Source organism: Pituophis catenifer, unplaced genomic scaffold (genome assembly GCF_029215685.1).
Source record: "Pituophis catenifer annectens isolate HBS135680 unplaced genomic scaffold, rPitCat1.0.hap2 SCAF_3, whole genome shotgun sequence".
Lineage (NCBI taxonomy): Eukaryota > Metazoa > Chordata > Lepidosauria > Squamata > Colubridae > Pituophis > Pituophis catenifer.
Window position 1 is genome coordinate 41,246,950 of NW_027256883.1, and position 21,749 is coordinate 41,268,698.

The 21,749-nt window shown below is 35.2% G+C and overlaps 1 protein-coding gene across 1 annotated transcript in view; it reads right to left on the reverse strand.

Moving 5' to 3' along the window:
- LYN (LYN proto-oncogene, Src family tyrosine kinase) overlaps positions 1–21,749 on the reverse strand; it is a 39,078-nt gene that overhangs the window by 15,335 nt on the left and 1,994 nt on the right. Inside the window, exons 2-4 of the mRNA XM_070942278.1 lie at positions 3,778–3,915; positions 287–332; positions 84–192 (exon numbers count right to left, since the gene is read on the reverse strand). Coding sequence (XP_070798379.1) covers positions 84–192; positions 287–332; positions 3,778–3,909 — 287 coding nt within the window. The 5' untranslated portion in view covers positions 3,910–3,915. The remainder of the gene's footprint in view (positions 1–83; positions 193–286; positions 333–3,777; positions 3,916–21,749) is intronic.

Here is a 21,749-nt window from a genome sequence, read left to right on the forward strand (position 1 = left end):
TGGCCAGTCTAACTGCTGAGCATACCCCTAACCTCATGATTACATAGAAGTAAATAAAAGTAAGACAAGACCTCTATACTTACTCCTCCAGAATTCTCATTTTTTCTCCCTTTTTGAAGGACAAGTCATCTTCATGCATGCCTTCATAAATATATAAGGCTATCACAATGTCCCCATGTTCTTTCTCTTCGTCTAATTGAGAAATGCAATAAATATATTCTTACTCATTTATTACATTCAAACAATAGCAGTTTGTTTAGCAATCAGTTATTTACTATAAACATACCTTCATGATAGAACCTTTGACCTGGCAAAAGAATATCTTCATTTCCCTAAAACAAAATAATAAGTTATTTGATATCACCAAACTTGTTTTAATTTAAAATACAGATCCTGTAGGGCTTTTCTTAAGTTGATTATTTTATTTTGGGCTGTGTTTTAAATTTCTGCATTTAGGTTTGAAATGTCTGCACATACAAATTTATCAGGAAATTCATGTCGGAGTACAGCCATTGTGGAAACTAAATGGTTGCTCTTTTATCTGAACCACCAGTGTTCTTCTATAAGCATCAAATCTATATAGATTTATAAAAACATTCCTGAAAAACTTGCAAGAGCCAACTGGGAGCATGTCTATTTATAGAACAACAATTAGAAATTGTTCAATACACCTATAAAAATGAATTCCATGTCAACAAGGACTCATACAACCTAATCTGTTCCACTGAACAATGAATAAAATTTATTCAAAGTCAGTATGCATTTTTAGGTTATTTTAAATTGTTGGGCATTCTGCTATACTAGCCTATTTAATGCTAAAATATATTTATGGCACAATTGAACATTTTGGCTGGAATATCAGTATTTTTGTGGATTTCCTGAAAACAAAATTGATCTACTTTTGGTAAAAACAAATTTATTTATTTCTCAAACTTATATTTTATATATACATTTATTTTAGGAGAATGCTTTTCCATTTAAGAACATGGTTTGTGAATATATCACTAGATAATTGACGATTATTCTTCAAAAGATCTTTCAGTTATCCAGTAAGTAGGGTAAAGTTGACATATTAAGGGACTCTTGGCACAGTGGTCCCCTTTTCGATCACTTGAGTTCCAACTGTGTTATTCTGACAGAAGGCAATCCAGTGCAGAAATAGCTCACCTTTTCAATGGTGTTCCAATCAGTCTACAATACTGTAAGAAAATTAAATGGATCATAGCTTTATTTTAAAAGGGGGAACTGATGAAATCCAGCCAATCCTGAAATCCTGCTGAATTGAAATACTAATCATCAGCAATGCTACTCCTTATTATGTTAAAGGAAATACATATGAGCAGCTCACGTAACTTGTAAGAAGAGTCAGTCCCTTAGTTGCCTAGGCTGAATTCACACAAAATATGTTTTGTTAAATAATCTGGAAGGACTGAAATTATATATTGTACTAATCTAAAATATAATTATAGTTCATGCAGTGGTAGTTGGTGGACACTTTTGGAGTTATGAAGGCAGATTTTAAGCACTTTGTGTACCAAATGGTTATTGCGATGGGCAGTAAATGGAACAGAAGCTCCATTTATCAGATGGTAAGCAGTTTTCTTCCACTGCTAGTCTATAGCTTCCTGAGACCCTTTTCCATAGGGCTCTGGAATAATTGAGATTTGAATAAAAAGGTGATTTAGAAAAAGTGTATATGTCTCATGTACTGTCACCTCCTTAATTCAAATGCATCCTTTCTTGGACCAGAAAAAGTTCAGCTTCTAAAAGGATTTGCCAGCAAGGGCACAATGAGCAACTTGGTGCATTCAAAAATTCCCTTTCTCTTTAAAATCCAGATTGCTGCACATTCCTATTGTCTATCATCTCATCTTTGCCATATTATTTTGGGGCAAGTAGGTCCAATAATACGATAAAGTGCCATTTATTTTTTTAATAATGCTCTGTACCTGGGGGTATAATTCACTGAAATGCAGATTTTCTTTAAGGGCAATACTTTGTGTTCTATTAGTTGTTCTTCTTCATTAAAAACAACCTCAAATGAGTAAAGTCATGCATGGCAGGCTTTAGCACGGGGTGTGATCCCAGCTGGTTTTCTTACCATATGATAACTGAAAAACAGTTATCCTATAATGGATAAAATTGCCAGGTGCATTATATAGTTCTCAGTTCCCAAACTTTAAAAAGAACAATAATATTGAATTTTTGGCTTTAAGACTTTCTTACACATTAAGTTTCTATTGCAATTTATCATTCTTTTCTGTAGCAGTTTTTATTAAATAAAAAAAAGTACTTTATGAAGGCATCCATCTTGAAAATGGAGAGCCATCTCTCCCCTTAGTATATGTTTTATGAGAATAAATGCAGTATCTATGCAGCATGTTAAGAGTGCATAGTTTTAAAAAATATTTTTGGATGCTGAAATAGTAAAAAAATTAATAGTTTTTTTAAAAAAATCCTGGAAGCTCCTTAGATGGACACTTTGCATGCAGCGCTCTGCAAAGGAATTAGGATTAGGACCATCTTAGTTTAATACAGACAGTCCTCAACTGAGCCCAAAATTTCTGTTGTTAAGTGAGACATTTGTTAAGTAAGTTTTGCCCTATTTTACGACCTTTCTTGCCACAGTTTAAGTGAACCACTGCAGTTGATAAATTACTAACCTGGTTATTAAGTGAACCTGGCTTCCCCATTGACTTTGCTTGTCAGAAGGTCACAAAGGTGATCACATGACCCTGGGACACTGCAATGGCCATAAATATGAACCAGTTGCCAAGCATCTGAATTTTGATCATATATATCATGGGGATGCTGCAAAGGTCATAACTCTGAAATATGGTAGTAAGTCACTTTTGCAGTGCTGTTGTAACTTTGAACGGTCACTAAATGAACTGTTGTAAGTCGAGGACTACCTGTAGTTTGTTTCCCACAAGAGTAAATACTTTCACTGTGCTTGCAGAAGTGGTGGGTTGTCCCTGGTTCACACCGGTTCTATAGAACCGGTAGTAAAACTGGTGGGAGGCTCCGCCCACCGACCCCGATGTCATCAAAATGCTTCTGCGCATGTGCGGAAGCTTCTGCACCTGTGCGGAAGCTTCTGCACTTGTGCAGAAGAGCACGCGTGTGTGCGAGCAAAGTGAGCGTCCGCGTGCTGCCCCGCTGTGAGTCGGTAGTAAAGGTAAGTAGAACCCACCCCTGGCTTGCTGTCATAGTCTTCTCCTACTATCCCCCCCACCCCCCGCAGCTGCATTGGGAGGCATTTACTCCCAACCTGAAGTCTATGGAGAATCATCCAGGTCATGGTTGTCCCAAAGATGCTTTTTTCAAAAGGCAACTGGAGTTTCTTTGTTTTTCCTTGAAGATGTTTTGCTTCTCATCGAAGAAGTTTCTTCAGTTCAACTGAAGAAAATAAATTCTAAAGCGATTTCCTCCATCGTGAACATGTTAAAAAAAGAGATTTTTTTAAAAAAAGGAATTAATGTATTTCCAAGATTCCACAGTGAAACTAACACTGCTTAGTGATCTATAATGCAGGGCTGTATATTCAAACTGTTCTTAGTTGGAACTGAGGACTCAAAGACATAAGGTTCTGGATTTTAGGTACATTCTTTATGGGCTAATGAACCCACTGCCACAAAGTTAAACTGCAATCCATGAAAATGTAATTTTCATTCCTGGTTATGTGTTGTGTTGGTTTTTTTAATGAAATAAACACAAGATATGCCAGTCAAACTGCAGTCTCAGTGTTGGGATTCTTCCCTGAAACTATCTACTTACTGGCCTTTGCTGTTTATTGGACGTTGGATCCCTCACATAAATAGTTCGTTCAGTTTTACGTACTGATTTGTTCTTCATATCTAGCCCATCTCCATGCAGATTCTCTTTTTGTTTGGATTTTATACATCCCATATTTTCCTGTTGGGACAAAACAAAACAATGGAAAGATTAGACAAAAATGCTGTCATGTATTCACATAGTCAAATCTATATGAATTTGCGAGGGATTTCCAGCTTGGCAGCAGAATATAAATAATAAAACATTGTCCCCAAAGAGATTTATGTGGTATCTTTAAACAGACAAAATCATATAAGTGTTTCACATAAGGTTTTTATACTGCATGTAACCCTGAAAACTAATATTTATATACAGCATTTATCATATCTAAATAAAAGGGATTTTTGCTTTATCTTCAGGATGAGTCACTGACATATATTACATTTACACAATAATTATTGATGTTCCATAATATTTTTACAATATGCTTTATAACTAAATATAAGGAAAACTATAAGGAAAATATAAGGAAAACACGTCAAAATCTATTTCCTTCAAATCATACTCCAGTAATCCATCTGTTAACAGAATCACTGTACAAATGCTCATAATAGATGTATAAATGAAAAAGTCAAAGTATTGAAATCAACACCTTTCAAATTTGATACTATTCCAACCCTACATTATAGCTCCTACAAATGTGAACTTTAACTGAACTGAATTCAGTATGTTGAAAATATAGACATCCTATTTAAAATAGAATTTAGCCTGAGAGGTCCAATGTTCCTAAAAGCTTTGAGCTAAAAACCAACGTTTTCAAAACTGCAAAAAATCAGTATATAATATGTATACATTAAAATTTTATATTTAGATATTGTGTGGTTTGGGTTCAAATCTATCAAAGGAAGTATTTTCATTTCTACTCTATTTTAACTGCCCTGGAAGTTTTAATGGGGGATTTTTTAAAATAGAGTGTTACACAAAAATAAATATACTCAAGGATTAATTAGATAAGCCCATGAAAATAGTCAGAATTGCACAGAGCTTAGTGCCAACTGAAATATCTCTTCATTCATTCCAATAAGAATTTTCAAAACAGAAGGATAAGGAATGGGGAATTGGATACTTTTAAAATAAAATTAAAATTAGGCTGAAATCTGTCTCTAAAGTTCCTAAAAAGTACAGGTTTGGGGGTTTTTTTGCTATTGTTACTTTTTGCCTTCTCTTTTTCTAGTGTCTTCTCTTTTTCTATCTTATGCTCTATTTTTTCATTCTCCTAATGTCTTTTGAAATTATTTTTGAGTTTACTGAAAGGTGAGTGAAAGGTCGCTATGTTTTCTATCTACAATTCCTGTATGTTCATCCTTTCTAAATTAAAACACCTCATGATTAGTGTCCTGGGATTTAACTCAGGTTTTGGAAATTGGAAAAGTGTATATTGCTTGAGGGAATGTCTTCTGAATGTTTACTGCAATCATGCAATATTTCTTAAAATCATCAAAATCATGTTACGTTTCATGATCTCATAACATTGCTTTTATTATTTATTTGGAAAGATCAGAAGGCTCTTGCAGATTGGTACCTGGTACCCATAGTGACCACTTTGTACTCCTGGCAGAATGAAGAAATGTTCCATAGGTATCATTTCAGCATACCTCTAGAATAGGGGTGTCAAACTCAAGGCCTGTGGGCCACATCTGGCCCACTGGGTGCTTAGATCTGGCCAACGAGGCCAACCTGGAAATCTGGAAGGACTGGCCCACAGTGCCTCTACCAGCGAAACGGAGCTCAGGAGGGCTGCATGCAGCCCTTCCGAGCTCTGTTTTCTCTGGCAGACAGTTGCAGGAGGCCGTTGCACCCAAAAATGGAGCTCAGGAGCCCGTTTTCGCTGCAGAGCCCTCGGACCACCACATGCATCTCCGACATGAGTGACGTCGAGCTTGCCATGCCCACCCTGGCCACGCCCTTCCGAGGTCAAACACAACCCTGATGAAATCAAGTTTGACACTCCTGCTCTAGAAAGAGGAAAAGGCTAGAGGCAAGCCTATAAGAGTCAATTAAGAAACTAAAGCAAATGTCAGTCCACTGCTTCTTTTATTCATAATAAGAAAAATCCCACATGAAGCAATATAACATAGTGGTAGCTTGATAAAATCCTATGTGTAAATAACAGAAAAAGAAACATAGTTGCTATATAAATTCCTAATATGTATGAAGTTCCATCTAGGTTCTCAGAGAGATATCAACAAATTCAAATATTCTTAAGCATTGGAGAATCGTAATCATGCAATCAAAATATTTAAGAAATATAATACTAATGAACAGGGATGAAGAAGTACTTTCCTGTTTTAACAAATAATATTTCCTGTGTAATTCTCCTTTGCATAGCATTATCCTGAAGTCAAAGTACAAGTATAAATTATCATGTTGCAAGAAGTTTGCAAAAATGCATAAGTTACTTGTACCCATGATTTATCAGTACCTTTAAGTTGACTATCTGACCTTTGATCCCATGAGTTCCTGGGAGAGTACTCTTCCCTACCTACACACTTGGGAAATATTAACACTACAGGCCAGGCCCATTCTTTAGTACTGAGAGATTTGTGACAAATCCTTCCCCTCATCTCTTTTTCCCCCCACCCAAGTGAGAAAGAGAAATATTACAAATGCTTCCATTGAATGATCCAGAAATTTGAAAGGGGAAGGACATGAAGTTTGAAAGACAGAAATTAAAAACACGACTTTGGTTTAATGCCATAAAACTCTGCTACAATCTGCCTTATTTTTAGATTCTTTTAATTCTGTTTTGAAAATGTAGCTAACATCTTAAGGAGTTAGAAGAGATGATTCAATTTATTCTTAAAAGAATCATGTAAGAAAGCAAAATCAAGATTAGCCTAAGTGCATCTAGTGATCTTCACTGATCTATGAAATCTGCCCCTCAGATCTAAATATCAGTTGCTTTTTACTTTATGCCAGGCCATTAGATGTAAAGTCTCTCTTAAAGGCTCAAAAGAAATCCCCTGAAAAGGGGAAAAAAGTATCATTATCTCTTCATGGGCTAAGCATCTTTCTACAAATAAATGTTCAGTATACTCCAATATTCCTTTCGCTCAGTACCTAAAAATACTGTATTTTAGATTAAACATGACTATTCAAGAGTTGAAGAATAACTGTAACTCAGCATTTCTACAGCAATGCTTTAAAAGCAGGTTTCACCAAGAAAATGTAATTAGGACTAAAGTTACGTACTTTTAATTTTCTTCCAAATAGTCTTTGGTTTGGATCCCTTACATACAGTTCCAGTTTATCAGATTGATCATACTGTAATTAAATCCTTCCTTGCACCCTTAAAAATCATATTTGCTTATTCAGTAAATCTTCTTTCTGGAGACAAGTCTCTTTTCTCTACCACTACCAATTATCTTTTTGTCTCTTTTTTTCCACTAACATCTCTGAATTTCATATTGCAGTTCTTCAAAGTTTAGAACTTTTGATTGTCTTCTTGAGAACAACTTCCACTCTTTAAGGAGGGAAGTAAAATTTGCCAAAGACTGGAAACTGCTAATGCAGCAAAGAGAACAGATGAAGAAACTGTGAGGAAAGCAACAGGAAGAGCGAAAAGGAGATAATGTGCTGTTGGGTAAGAAATTCATGCTATAGCTGTTACGTAGAACACAGATCTTCCCGTGATATCCACAGGTCTGCCGGTTAATTATTTCTTGCCAGTCTGTTGTTCTGAGCACATTTTGCTTCCTAGTTTTGATACTGGAATTAAGTAAATAACAGGAAAAAAAAATCTTTAGAAACAAACAAACAAACAAAAGAGTAGCCCAGAAATGTATTGTATATAGTCTCCCCCATACATTCTTCTTATTATCCCAAAGACAATCTTTATTATGATGCCTCTAAACAAGAAAAGGTAGAAATACAATCAGCTTCTCAAACTTCATCTTATTTGACAAAAGAGTCCAATTTTACTTCACTTTTCTTTAAATATCAACAAAGTTTGAAAGCAAAATTTAGGTTTTTATAATCAGTCCATGGAATTTCTCTGAACACTGGATAAGTAAGAAATGACCACAGAGTAATTCTATTCTATACGATGTATATTGACGTATTGTGATGTTTTTTGCCTTTGCGGAGCTGGGATGGGTGTGGTCTGCACGTAATTCCGCAGGCCGCCAGCTTAACAGGCCTGCATTAGAGGGATATGTGTCTTTCGGGATGAATTCAGATATGTCTATGGAAATATGTCCTTCTTTGATTAATGTTGCCATATTCTCAGCCAATTAAAGATATGCACATTACTGTCTTATAGCAACATGTCTTTAAAGGAACCTCTTTGTTAGAGAAACATAACTTCTGCTGCACTGCATAGAAAGCCAGCATTCTGCAGTAAATACTGACAAGAGGAAAGCAAGAGAATAACAACATACTCTGTAACCACACTGGAAACTTGGCGGGATATACCCACTCAGTAAAAGGAACTATATCTGACAATTTGTGTCCAGTTCTACCCAGAATTAAGAATATTATTTGGCAATTTTCTTTAAAGCAAAAAATGTTGTGTCTTCCATTTGGCATATGTCATCTCTCAGAAGAGGCTGCAATTCCTGAAGATTTGATTCAAATTCAGTTTACTTATAAAGAAAAGCAGACTACAAAGTGATTAAATAAGTACAATCTATCACACAAGGAAATAAATAATCGCCACTTGGGGCTTTCTCATTATAACTGTGGACTGGCATGGTGGCTTGGATTTTCAAATTAAATACAAGATTTTAGTCTAAGTCGTGAAGAAATCAGTACCAGTTCTTTGGATTGTATGCATGTGTGGGATGCATTTGTGGGAGGAGGAATTAATGCCAAGAGCCATTTGGGTATACCTTGTAAGGAAGACCAGAAACGGCATGCCATCACCTTCCCATGAAGAGGTAGCCGCCTCTCTTGATAAAATTCACTGAGTTTGCTGAAAAATTCCACTCTATTGCTGCTGTTTCTTGTTTCTTCATTACTCAGTTAGCGATACTCTCATATATTAGTGGTTATCTGAAGACAAGGAGTGTTTGAGTGATCCTGGTTTCATTGCCCTGCTGTCCTCAGGAGTCCCACAGAAGAAAGCACCCAAGAAAGAATATACAAGTCATGGGTTACAGAACAGTTGAAATGTTTGCTTATCCTATCTGTGGACCCGTGGTGGCTCAGTGGTTAGAATGCATTATTGCAGGCTAACTCTGCCCACAGACAGGAGTTTGATCTTGACTGGCTTAAGGTTCCATCCTTCCAAGGTCAGTAGAAAGAGGACCTAGATTGTTGGAGGCAATATTCTGACATTTGTAAACCACTTAAGAGAGTGGTGTAAAGCATTGTGGAGCAGTATACAAATATACAGTATACAAGTAACGGGAGTTTGCCCCATTCATGGGGTGAACTCCCATTACTTGTCCCAGCTTCTGCCAACCTAGCAGTTCGAAAGCACATAAAAAATGCAAGTAGAAAAATAGGGACCACCTTTGGTGGGAAGGTAACAGCATTCTGTGCACCTTTGGGGTTTAATCATGCCAGCCACATGCCCACGGGGACGTCTTCAGACAGTGCTGGCTCTTTGGCTTTGAAATGGAGATGAACACCACCCCCTAGAGTCAGGAACAACTAGCACATATGTGCAAGGGGAACCTTTACTTTTATACAAGTCTAAGTGCTATTGCTATCCTTACCATTACTGTACTGCTGGTCTTAGCTATGTAGAGCAAACTGACAGTTCCAACCTGAGCTACAAGGGCTACTGTCCCATCTAGGCAAGGAGCTTCGTTTTTTCCATAGTCCTAGGGAAGATCCATGGAGCCTGGCACAAATCTACATCCTGACTGATTCCAAATGTTGCTCTTCTGCTGCATGAACATAGCGACAGAAAATAATTAGAGGCCAAGTGTGGTCTAATGGCTGGGAGATTAAAAACCCTGATTTACTAGAGATATACTTGACCGATTTACATAGATTCTGCTCAAAAGTCCTAATCGACATTGTGCCCTTCCAGATGTTTACCATATCCAAAATTAGGTCTGAAGTGGCTACAAAAATAAAGATGGAAGTCAATATGTCTCTTATTTCATGTAGATTGCTTTATAAAGTTAGCTTCTATTCTCCTTAAAAATGTTGCCTTAAACCAAAATAAATTCAGCATTAGTAGATGTCAGTAGGAAAGTTATGAATCCAAAAGATAAACATTAAATGTATTTATTAAATTTGCATACAATTGTAATCAAGAACTTGATTTTTTAAATCCAGTTTTAAAAATAAGAACAGCATATATAACTTATAAATGTGTCCAGTGTAATCATTACTATTATTATTTCTAAATAAATGAGGCATAAATCCAGAGTTACAAGAAAAGCAGTTAATTATCTTTTCTGCCAAATACACTGATATTGAAGTCATATTGATATAATCACAAATAATCAGGGGTAGTTATTAGTTTTTTTTTTTAGCATTAAGCAATAATCACCTTTTTGATGGTGATGCTCCAAGGAATAAAACAATCTTGCTTTAAAGAGGAAATGTTCCTTGAATATAATTTAAGCAGCAATTTCACCAGTCAGGAGGATCTGAGTCATGCCTGGAAACCCATCACTGTGCAAGAATATATATATTTTTTTGTCTGTGACGGGTGAGGGAGAGTAGTATCTTGGTAGCATTATGACATAAACTTACTGGAGACTAACTAACAAAATATCTTTTCAGCAGAACTAATGGATACAAATTTGTGTAGTTATAAGCTGTAAAAGTAGTCAGTATATAAACAGGCAAAGAAAATGAAAACCTTGTGTTGCACAGATACATCCAGGAAGTATTATAAAGGCATTAATTGCAAGATGTCTTTAATATGGTATTTTTTGACTAAGCAGCATAGCCTAATTTTATTATAATGCAACAATGCAATGTGCCCTCAAATATAAAGAACATGAAGTCTATATCTAAACAGCAGATGGGGGAAAAAAGAGTATTGATAAAGAATAATGTTTGTAGGTCAGAATTGAAATGAGGGGTGGTTGGTATTCTCTAAGCTTGGTTGTCCCAAAGGTGCTTTTTTCAAGAAGTAACTGGATTTTCTGGTTTTTCTTTGATGACGTTTCGCTTCTCATTCAGGAAGCTTCTTCAGCTCTTAAGAAGCTTCTTGGATGAGAAGCAAAATGTCTTCAAAGAAAAACCATAAAGTCCAATTGCCTCTTGAAAAAAGCACCTTTGGGACAAGCATGACCTTGGATGACTGAGAATCTCCATAGACCTCTGAGCTTGGTTGTTTTATTGCAGACATTCCATTACCCAAACATCAGTGCACTAATGATGTTACCTACTTTGAGTAAAGAAACATCTGCAACAAAACAACCAAGCTCAGAGCACCAGGACCCTTCAATGAAGAGCATATCTGAATTGTCTTATATCAAGTCACATTTTTGGATCACAGAACTCCGCACTAAGATTTCCTAAAATCTATGGAAACAATATTTTCCAGAACTACAATCTATAATCCAAACTTTTTTTTCTTGACATTAGGGAAACAGCTTGCTAAACTTTAAAAAAGTATTAATTATTATTAAATTAAATGCTATATTTTTATTTGATGTTTGTTCATAGCTACTCTAGACATAAAGAAGATCAATGTACAGAGTTACAAAATAAATAATTGTCAGCTATAATACACTTCCTTCTCGGAAATTCCAGCAGAATTAAGTGAGCTATAAAAATGAAACAAAACACTTTCTTAGTAATAGACTGATATAATATAATAGGAATGGCTCACCTTTTTATGACCAATGCCATAAATTATCTCTTCCACTTCTATCTGGAAATGCCAGACTGTATGCAAATGCTGAACTTTGTGAGATTATTAGTGAGTCATGACCCTCTTACTCTATGTAAATTCTGGCCAAAATGACTTCAGAACTACAAGGCCTTCCTCCATTTTTCGTTCCTATAACTTAATAGCTTCACTTCAAATATTTCATTAGAATTCTGGCTACTTTTGTTTGAAGTAATCAAATGGCACTAAGAAATCATTTCATAATTTATTTGTTCAACTTATTTATTTGTTCAACTTGTATGCCGCCTTTCTCCAAAGACTCAAGGCGGCTTACAATGCATTTAAAAACCATATATAAAAACATTAAAAATTAAAACATTAAAAACAATTAAAACCCATTCACACAATTCATGGCCGGATCTCGCCAGATCACAACAGCGAGATCAACAGCCCCAGGCCTGCCGGAAAAGCCAGGTCTTCACCGCTTTTCGGAAGGCCAATAGGGTGGGGATGGTCCGGATCTCAGGAGGTAACTGGTTCCAGAGAGCTGGGGCAGCCACGGAGAAGGCCCTCCCCCGCGGGCCCACCAGACGGCACTGTTTATCTGACGGGACCCGGAGGAGACCAACTCTGTGGGATCTTACCGGTCGCTGGGAGCTATGCGGTAGAAGGTGGTCTCGAAGATAACCTGGCCTTGACCCATATAGGGCTTTAAAGGTAATAACCAATACCGTGAATTGTGACCGGAGACCAATAGGGAGCCAGTGCAGCTCGCAGAGAATTGGTGTAATGTGGGTGTACCTAGGTGCACCCATGACAGCTCATGTGGCTGCGTTCTGGACCCACTATAGTCTCCAAACACTTTTCAAGGGTAGCCCCATGTAGAGCGCATTGCAATAATCTAACCGTGAGGTGACAAGGGCATGAGTGACTGTGAGGAGAGCCTCCTGATCCAAGTAATCATACAGAAATGAAAAAAAGATATTTAATTAAGCTTCTATTGAAGGAGGAAGATTTTGTTTTATGTAAATGCAAACTATTAAAAACCGCACTACTATATGTTCGTTATTTGGTTGTTACTGCTGCATAAGAATTATAGGAAAATATTATGAATGCTGTTTCTATATTGGTATACTGTTTCTCTTCATTATTCTCTTCCTCTTATCGGTCTCTTGTCTTGTTTCGTTTTTTAAATCGACCTTTGTTAAATATTATTCCTTTTATTAAGCTTTCCTTCCTCTAACTACTGATTTACATAGCATTAGTAAATGGTTGATCAGTATTGTTAATTTGTGTAGAGGACAACTGGAATATGTGGCATGACTTAAAATAATATTTTATAGCTTTTTTTTTTTTTTTTTTTACTTTAATCACTCTTATTTGGGGGAGAATGCTTTGGTCTTTGAAATGTTTCAGCTATAGTACGGATGGTTTTTTTTTAAATTTGATTTATATGCCGCCCTTCTCTGGAGACTCAGGGCGGCTTACGATGCGTTATATGCGTTCTGACATATGCCTTTTTCTTGGTTGTTTAAATTTTAATAATTTGTAATTTCCTTTGTAACATGACATTTTAAAAGGTTGGGATTCCCAGTTAGGTGAAGAGAATTGTTAGCTAAATATATAAAGATGGCATCTGAAATTGCTTCATTTTTCAGAACACACTGACATTGTTCCTAAAGTTAAAAAGCTGTTTTAGAAAGCTTGGGCAGGGCAAATTGATGTATATAATAATAACTTTAACATGCAAATGGTATTGGCATTATATTTAATAGGTTTTTGATGAAAAATGTTGCATGAGATCACTGTACCGCTCTCCTGAATTTCTATGGTCCAACCAACAATTCTTCAGAACAAATAACTATTTATTTTCAACCCCTATATATTAAGGGTTTGTTTGTTACCTTTGAATTAATCTTGATTCCTGGTGACCATCCAGACAGGTTTTAATAGAAACATTTTTGGAAGTGGTTTGCCATTGTCTTTTTCCTGTGACAAAGAATGACCGTCCAAAGTCACTCAGGTGGAAGGATTCATGCCTAAGGCAAGTCTAGACTCCATTGTTTTGAATGATATCTTTAGCCACTGCATCTTATACTGCCTTGATAGTACAGTGGTCTACGCACCCTATTATTAACACAGCTGCCTGCAATTTACTGCTGGTTCGAATCTCTCCAAGGCTCAAGGTTGACTCAGCCTTCCATCCTTTCTAAGGTAGGTGAAATGAGGACCCAGTTTGTGGGGGCAATAAGCTGACTTTGTATAAATATACAAAAGTATGAAGGCTATTGCTTAACGCATTGTAAGCCGCTCTGAGTCTCCGGAGAAGGGCGGCATATAAATCAAATTAAAAAAACAAAACAAAAACAAAAACTGTATATACTAAGTTAAAGGGTAAAGCCAGGTTGACGGTTGTGTGAATCAAACTTTGGATCCTTATTTAGATCATAGGACATATAAAAGTAGTCCTCAACTTACAACAGTTCATTTAGTGACCATTGAAAGTTAGAACAGCCCTGAAAAAAGTGACTTACAACTGTTTTACAGATGCTCTGTAGCATCTCCTTGATCATGTGATCAAAATTCAGATGCTTGGCAACTGATTCATATTTATGAACATTACTATATTCCAAGGTACTGTCATCATCTTTTGCAACTTCCTGACAAGCAAAGTCAATGGGGAAGCCAGATTCATTTAACAACCGGGTTATTAACTTATGAACTGCAATAATTCATTTAACAACTGTGGCAAGAAAGGTGGTAAAATTGGGCAAAACTCACTTAACAAATGTCTCACTTAACAACAGAAATTTTGGGCTGAATTGTGGTCGTAAATTGAGGACTACCTATAGTTGGTTCCAGGTTCAACTTGTCACTGTGGTTGCCTATACTTAATCTGAAGCTTTGAGTGCATAACATGAGGAGTTTTATTTATCAGACAGTTTGCCGCAGAGTGCAATGCCGATTAGGGCTGAAAGGAAGTGACCCGCTCAAGAACACCAGGCTAGCTTCTGTATAAAAAGGAAAACTAGAACCTGGAGGTTCTCCTTGTTGGTAATCAAGAATTTTAATTATTAGACCATACTGCAAGAGTGTACATCTACAATTCATTTAATAGCTATTGGCTTGCTGTTCTCTTCAATAGGAATATCATGAATCTGGCATATGAAAACATTTTTTACTAGATAATTTCCTGATAGCACTTCTTTAATATGTGGTAGAGATGCCTTCAGAGCCTTTTTACAAATGTTTATAGAAGTTATAAAGTTTGCAGCTTTGAGAAAACTGTTAACTGTACTGTTTAACAGGTATTTTAATGCATCATTTCTGAATGATGATGATTTTATTAAGTAGAAGGAACTGAAAAAGCAAGATTTTAAAATTAGGATGACTTGATTATGTCTTGGATATGAAGTACTGCTACAGTCTTTATCTTGGATGAATCATAATTTTCATAAATTATAAACATACAAAGAAGCTACAATCAACTAATGTTAAAGTTTGGGAGGAGAAAATTAAACGTGTCTCTTTATACATTACCTTCACTGTCTAATCAGTAAGCTTTATAATTCAAAAACATTTTTATTACACTAAGACATGGGTGTCAAACTCGATCACGTCACGGGCCGGATTGTCATGTATCGCAAAGTTTTTTTTGCCTTTGGGGAGCTGGGGTGGGCGTGGCCTCTGCATGACATATCCAGCCCGCGGGCCACAAGTTTGACAGGCCTGCACTAAGACAATGACATTGGGAAAAAGAATAACTATCTTAAATATAGCTAATATTGATCAATCTACTAAGAATATAAAAGATAATGTAAGATGTTGCATTGTATGTGAGGTTTTGATGTATTATCCCATGACCTTATTACAATTTATTGTTTTAATGTTTAAGATTTAATTGATTGTTTTATTGTACGTCACCTACGGTCGTATTACTAGTATGAGCAGTTATATACATTTGATAAAGAAACAAAAAATTGATTCCAAGATTGATTAGTATTTAGAGAACTTTTATTGTCATATACTTTTAAATGGAATTTACACCATATAGAATTAATTTTGTTATATTTAAAGATCTGGATTGAAATTGGATTGTGGTTTATAAATCAGTAATCTTCTTTCATAAGAGTCCTGAACATCTAGCTCTTTTCTCAAGCACTGGGCCAATGCTCATTACAAAATCTGTTTGGATTGTGGTTAATGTTGTAATTGTTTTTGTTCAGCATAAATAAGCCATAGTTAAATAGCTGGCAAATCAACAAGGGTTGTTTCAAATTGTGTGAAATATGTTTCCTATGATCTTAAAACTACACCTAGTGCTTAACGATCACAACCACAATTGGGATTGGCAATGCGGTTAGGTGAAACATCACATAACCTCATGTTTGCCATGGGCATTAAGCAAATCATCCACAGTAATTGAGCGAGAGATCATGTGATTGCAACTCACAATTTTATTGCCAGCTTCTCCATTGACTGATTATTGGAACTCATCTGTGAAGCATGTAAATGGTGAGCATGTGATCACAGAATGTTGTGACAGTTGTAAAAACTCACCAAATGCAAATTGCCCAAATTATGAACATGTGACCACAGGGATGCTGCACTGGTTTTAAGTGTGAGAATCAATACAGTACAAAGCTATTTTTTCAATGTCACCATAACTTCAAACAGTTGCCAGTCAAGGTCATCATTAAGTGAGGACCTTCTATAGGATAATATTAGAAAAAAAACTATCTGCATGTACAGTATATTGGATTCTTTAGTGAATGTTGAATAAAAGTTGCTTAAAATTACCTTGCTGTTGGATACACAACTCAAATTCTTAATTCATATAGTTTATTTTTTTGCTATTATCACATTTAGGATGACTAAAGGACTCTGGATTGATTGCAATGTATTAAAGTTGCATATTACCTCCTTCTTAGGCTAGGAGAGTGTGACTGACCCAAGTCACCTGCCTGGCTTTGTCCCTGCGGCAAGACTAGTCTCCTAGTTTCTAAACTAGTGCCTGGTTCTCATACCATGTACGGTAGAACCAAATATATTAAAGATCTCTCATACAACTATTTTTATTGGACCACCAGAATTCAAGAATTAAAATCCATTGGTTATTCTGATGTTAGTCTAATATATCTGCATGTTTTCCCTGTGTCTATCCCCATTGATAAAAGTTGGTATTCCTTAGAATTCTAAATAATCTTGACATTGTTGGAACCTATTGAGATTTCATCTCCCTTCTCTCTTCATAAGGTTTGTGTCTGAGGAGTTCATTCAATCAGTTGCTTTAACTTGTTTATCCAATCCAATCAGTTTTCAAAACTTATCTGATCACTTGACTAGCTTTCAAAATGTTTTATGTTTTCGGAACACATATAAATAAATGGGAAGGGGAAACAAACTGCCAACAAGTGCTTTTCTCTGCTTTCTATAAAAGAGGGTTTTGTAAATTCTAGTATGCATTGTTTCTTAAATACAATGGAATCTCTGCTGATGGGCCTCAAGAACTATTGAGTGATCAGTTTGGACAGCAAACATTTCAACATCCCCTGATTAACAAAGTGGATGCAACTTTAAGAAATACAAAGTTATAGACTTGTAATACAAATTTCACTGGTTTTATATCAGATTAGCAAAATACATGTGGGACACCTGGAAATATTCTAAGGCATAATATAGTATTTATTTTTGCATTAATGTAGCATCTGAATCTACAATGCCGTATCTAACAATGATAACAATATAACAAAATGTGGTTTGTGATATAACCCTTCCCAATGCAACCATTCATAATAGGGATGTTGAGTTTTCATTGTCACATCTTGGTTCATGTTAATTACTTTTTTCATGTCCCCAGAGATGCTGATACACTCTTTATGTGAATCACAATTCCAAAGCTTAACAAATTAGAAGCACATGGTTGAAAGAATCCTGATCTATATGAGCTTCCAATCAATAATTTTTCTTTTCATCAACAAGTATAGTGTCTACTTAATCTGTGGTTGTTGGATTTTTTTTTTTTTACTTTAGTATAAGATCTCTGGATTTCATTGTTTTCATGCCTGAAGGAAGACACACATATATTGTATATCTAGTTTACATATAATGTTTAGCCATAATGTAACCATTGTGTCCGAACACAATGTTCAACATTTATTATTTGAAAATTTGATAGTAAGGCTATAGATTCAGATTCAAAAAGCAAAATGGGATTCTGAACACAAATGTCCATGCACAAAGCAACTGGAGACACCTTAAACCAATTATGTCTTTTTCTATCTTTATTTGGCTACCTTTTGCATAATCTTAAGAGAAAATGAATTTAATTTAAAGTATTCCTAATACGTGCTACATGCACATTCACATGCACTTTTAAAGACATTCTGTTTTCTGAACTTGATCATCACCTAGCTGCATTTGCTAGTTGCTTCATTTGGTTTGTCTGTGAGGAAAAAAAACTGAATGCTATTGAGAATATAAACCTAGAAATTATGTGCACTAAAAGTAAGCAATCAAAAAGGTACTTCAGCACATTTATTATATAATTTATTTATTTTACATAGCAATTATCCTTGCAGTTGTCATTATAGGTTGATACATGGGGTAAAAAGTGAAACCAAAACCAACAATTAATAATAATGGTGCTTAATGACAAACCCAATTCAAACCTTAAGAAAACACAGAATCACACTGACAGTTCACCTAATCATCTGATCTCATGCTGAAGTCTTCAAGGATTTATGAAATGCTACCAGAGTCAGGACCATATTATTCTCTAGGGCAGGGATTCCTAAACCTTTTGCCATTAGACCTCCTTAATGTACACACTTTCCCTAATAATCCAAATAGCAAAATGAATACAAATGAACAATGAAAATGATATAAGGTAACTTTACTTTTAACATAGACATAAAAAAAAAAAACTTTCACACCTCTCCTGGACTCCCAAGGGAAGTATCCTTGTTGGGAAACTCTGCTCTAGAGTTATGATATTCCAAAGGACAGATGCTCCAGGCGTATTTCCTGGATCTCCCCCAGAAGACAAAGTTAGTAAAAGGACCTGAAGCATGTTCATCTTCTTACATTTGGTGGAATGGCAGAAAAGGATGGGTACTTATGATCTATGTGGTAAGAACCATATGTTTGATATTTTCATTTTAACTGATACATGCCTTAATTTTGAATTTAAAGTTTGTAAGGCATACTATTAAATAAAAGGATGTTTCCCACTGCAAAATAACTTTCACATACAAAGCAAATATACATTATTGATGTAATGTGTTAGAATCCAGAGTGGCAAGACTGAAAGATAAAATGACTTATACAAATATTTAATTTGTTAACTCTACTTACAAGTTCCTTTCAAAGTTTACATTTCCCAAAGCAATTGCAATGATTACTGGTTCATTCAGAGGAAAAACAGACCTAAAGAAGAGATTGTAAAAGTTTACGCAGCATACACCAGCAACTATAAATGTAGTCCTCATTTCATGACCACAATTGTGACTGGCAACTCGGTCATTAAGCAAAGTGCTCATTATGTGAAAATGTATTTGTCTTATAATTTTACTCCAGTTTTCCTTTGCATTGCAGACCCGCAAAAGTTGTAAATGCAAAAATTCATCACAAATTCCTCACCATACTAGCTGCAAATCGTAATAAGGCATTTGCTAAACAAGGACTACTATAAAGACTTGTGCTTTTCAAAGAGCCAAGGGATTAGATCTGGAAAGTCTTTCTGAAAGATATTTCCAGAGCCACAATTGAAAAAAATGGAATTTTTAACAGGACAATCTAATTTTCTATGTGACTTGAATGTATACCTGCTTCATCACTATAATGAGGTATATTAGAGAACAATGGGACTATGTTGCAACATGCCCAAAGAACAAAAAATAAAATATTAAACAATAATCTAAACAAGTGTGGCTTTATTTAAGGAAAATTAGAGAGATGTATTATTTTTATGATCTATACTTAGCAAGCCTACATGTTTTTAGTGACAAAATACTTAAAATAAATTTATCTCAAACACTGGGTTTCCTGCTGGTGTTAACATGCAATAATGAAACTTCAAGAAAAGGAACTAACTATGAAAAATATTATCCACACACACTTTCTTTAGTAACCGGGTAGGTTTACAGTTCTTCAGTCACAATATCCACACTATAACATAGCAGCTGTACAGCTTTTTGAATTAGATACCTTTCTTTTTTTTAAAGCAAAACTTCATTTTTAATTGAAACTCAAATATCTTAATTACATAGAAACCCTTCTCATAAACATGAGTTTGTGCAGTGGGTCATAAAACAAATAGTATAAACAAATAAAAATAACCATTGAAAACAATTCAACATACACGATAAATAAGACAGTGGGAGAATGGAGCAACATACTACACACAACGCAACCACCTCATGGGCTCCCCAGGCTTGGTAGGGAAAAAAACAGGTTTTGAGAGAATTCTAGAAGACCAATAGGGCTGGGGCTAATGTAACTTTGGGACAAATGATGTTCGTGGTTTTTGTTTGTTTGTTTGTTTTTGAGTAAATTCCACTAAAGAAAAGGCCCGCCTCCTGATTCCCATCAGATGTCACAAATACAGATGTGAATTGTAATATGCCCCTCCTCCCAGTCCTTCTGGTATGGTTGTTAACAGCATAGATTGTAACAGACCATTTATGATGTTTATTTCAAAGCATTCACATTTTTAAATTAATGATTATAGATGCCTTTCAAACTCTTAACAAGAAATGGCACAATCTTAAGTATCTAAAAGATGGTAGATAGCAAAAAGTGCCTTGCTGTGAACTCTGGCAATGAACTTTTTTTGTTGTTTCTGCGCATTTGAAAGTTTGATAGACCAGTATAGGCATTTTCACAAAATGTCTTGAAAAAAGTTAAAGGTTTTAAGATGGAACTCTAGAGGATCCTGGGATTTCATGAGAGAATTACAAACCTAGAGAATAGTTTTATTAATTAATCTTGTCTCTAAAGCAGACTATGAATATTGGTGGTCTGGCAAGTGAGAGAGACCTGAATAGTGACAGATGTCTGAACATTTTTACTGATAAAAATTATATTTATTAAATGTACATGCCATCATTCCCACTACTAGTGTGACTCCATGTCCATATACTGCTTGGTTTTTTCTTTAACATAATATATCTTGCTGAAATTAAGAAATCATCTGCTCTTTCATACGATCTGTGCCTATCCTTAATTATCTAATAATTAATCATTATGTTCATATCTTCCAATGGTTTCATTGTCCTGACCAAATAAAACATATCTGCAAATGTTAATCATGTGGATATTTTTCCTTTTCTTCACATAGAAAATTTGTCACACTTCATAAAAAGTTGGATAGAGACATAGAGTCACTCTAGCGGTGAGACCCGTGGCATATATATTTAATAAATAAATATAATTTTCATCAGTAAAACAAATGAACAAAACATTGTATTCCAACATACTGTACATATGGAATAATCAACATAGCAGTAATTATCTGCTGCTTTAAGCCTAAATTTGCATGCATCAGATGTGGGGGTGGATGGGTCAGAAAGGAACTATAAAGTCATAGTTTGCCTGACTGGAATATTCTAGCCACCAAGATGCAATCGCCTCTTTTTACCATCCTTACTTCTCTATATGCAATGTGTGAAAGGACACTCCAACTTGCCCTTTTACCAGTAATCTTTTCTAACTATTTTTTTCTTAAAACTGGAAGATACTTTGCTTCAGTACATTCCGTATAAACATATACTTATTAATATGATTTCTGAATTTGAAAATAGTAATTCACTTATCTAAGGAGTAAACTAAGAATAGACAGAATGTGATTTGGAATCATGACTGATTAAGCAATTTGTGAGACAATATTATTTATTCTAAAGACCACTACTGTCTACTTATAAGCCTTTCTAGTGAACACAAATGGATTGTAACTACACAAAATATATACTATGTCTTTGTTCGTTGAAGCTTCAAATGTTTCCACATACACACACAAGAATATCAACCCTACTCCAAATTTGATTTTTTTTTAATTTAATGACCTAAACAGGAAACAATTTCCCCCTGATTCAAATTACAAAGAAAATCTTTTTAAGAACAAAATCAATTAAAAGTTTATTTGTCCAGTATTATAAGTAATTGTTTAACA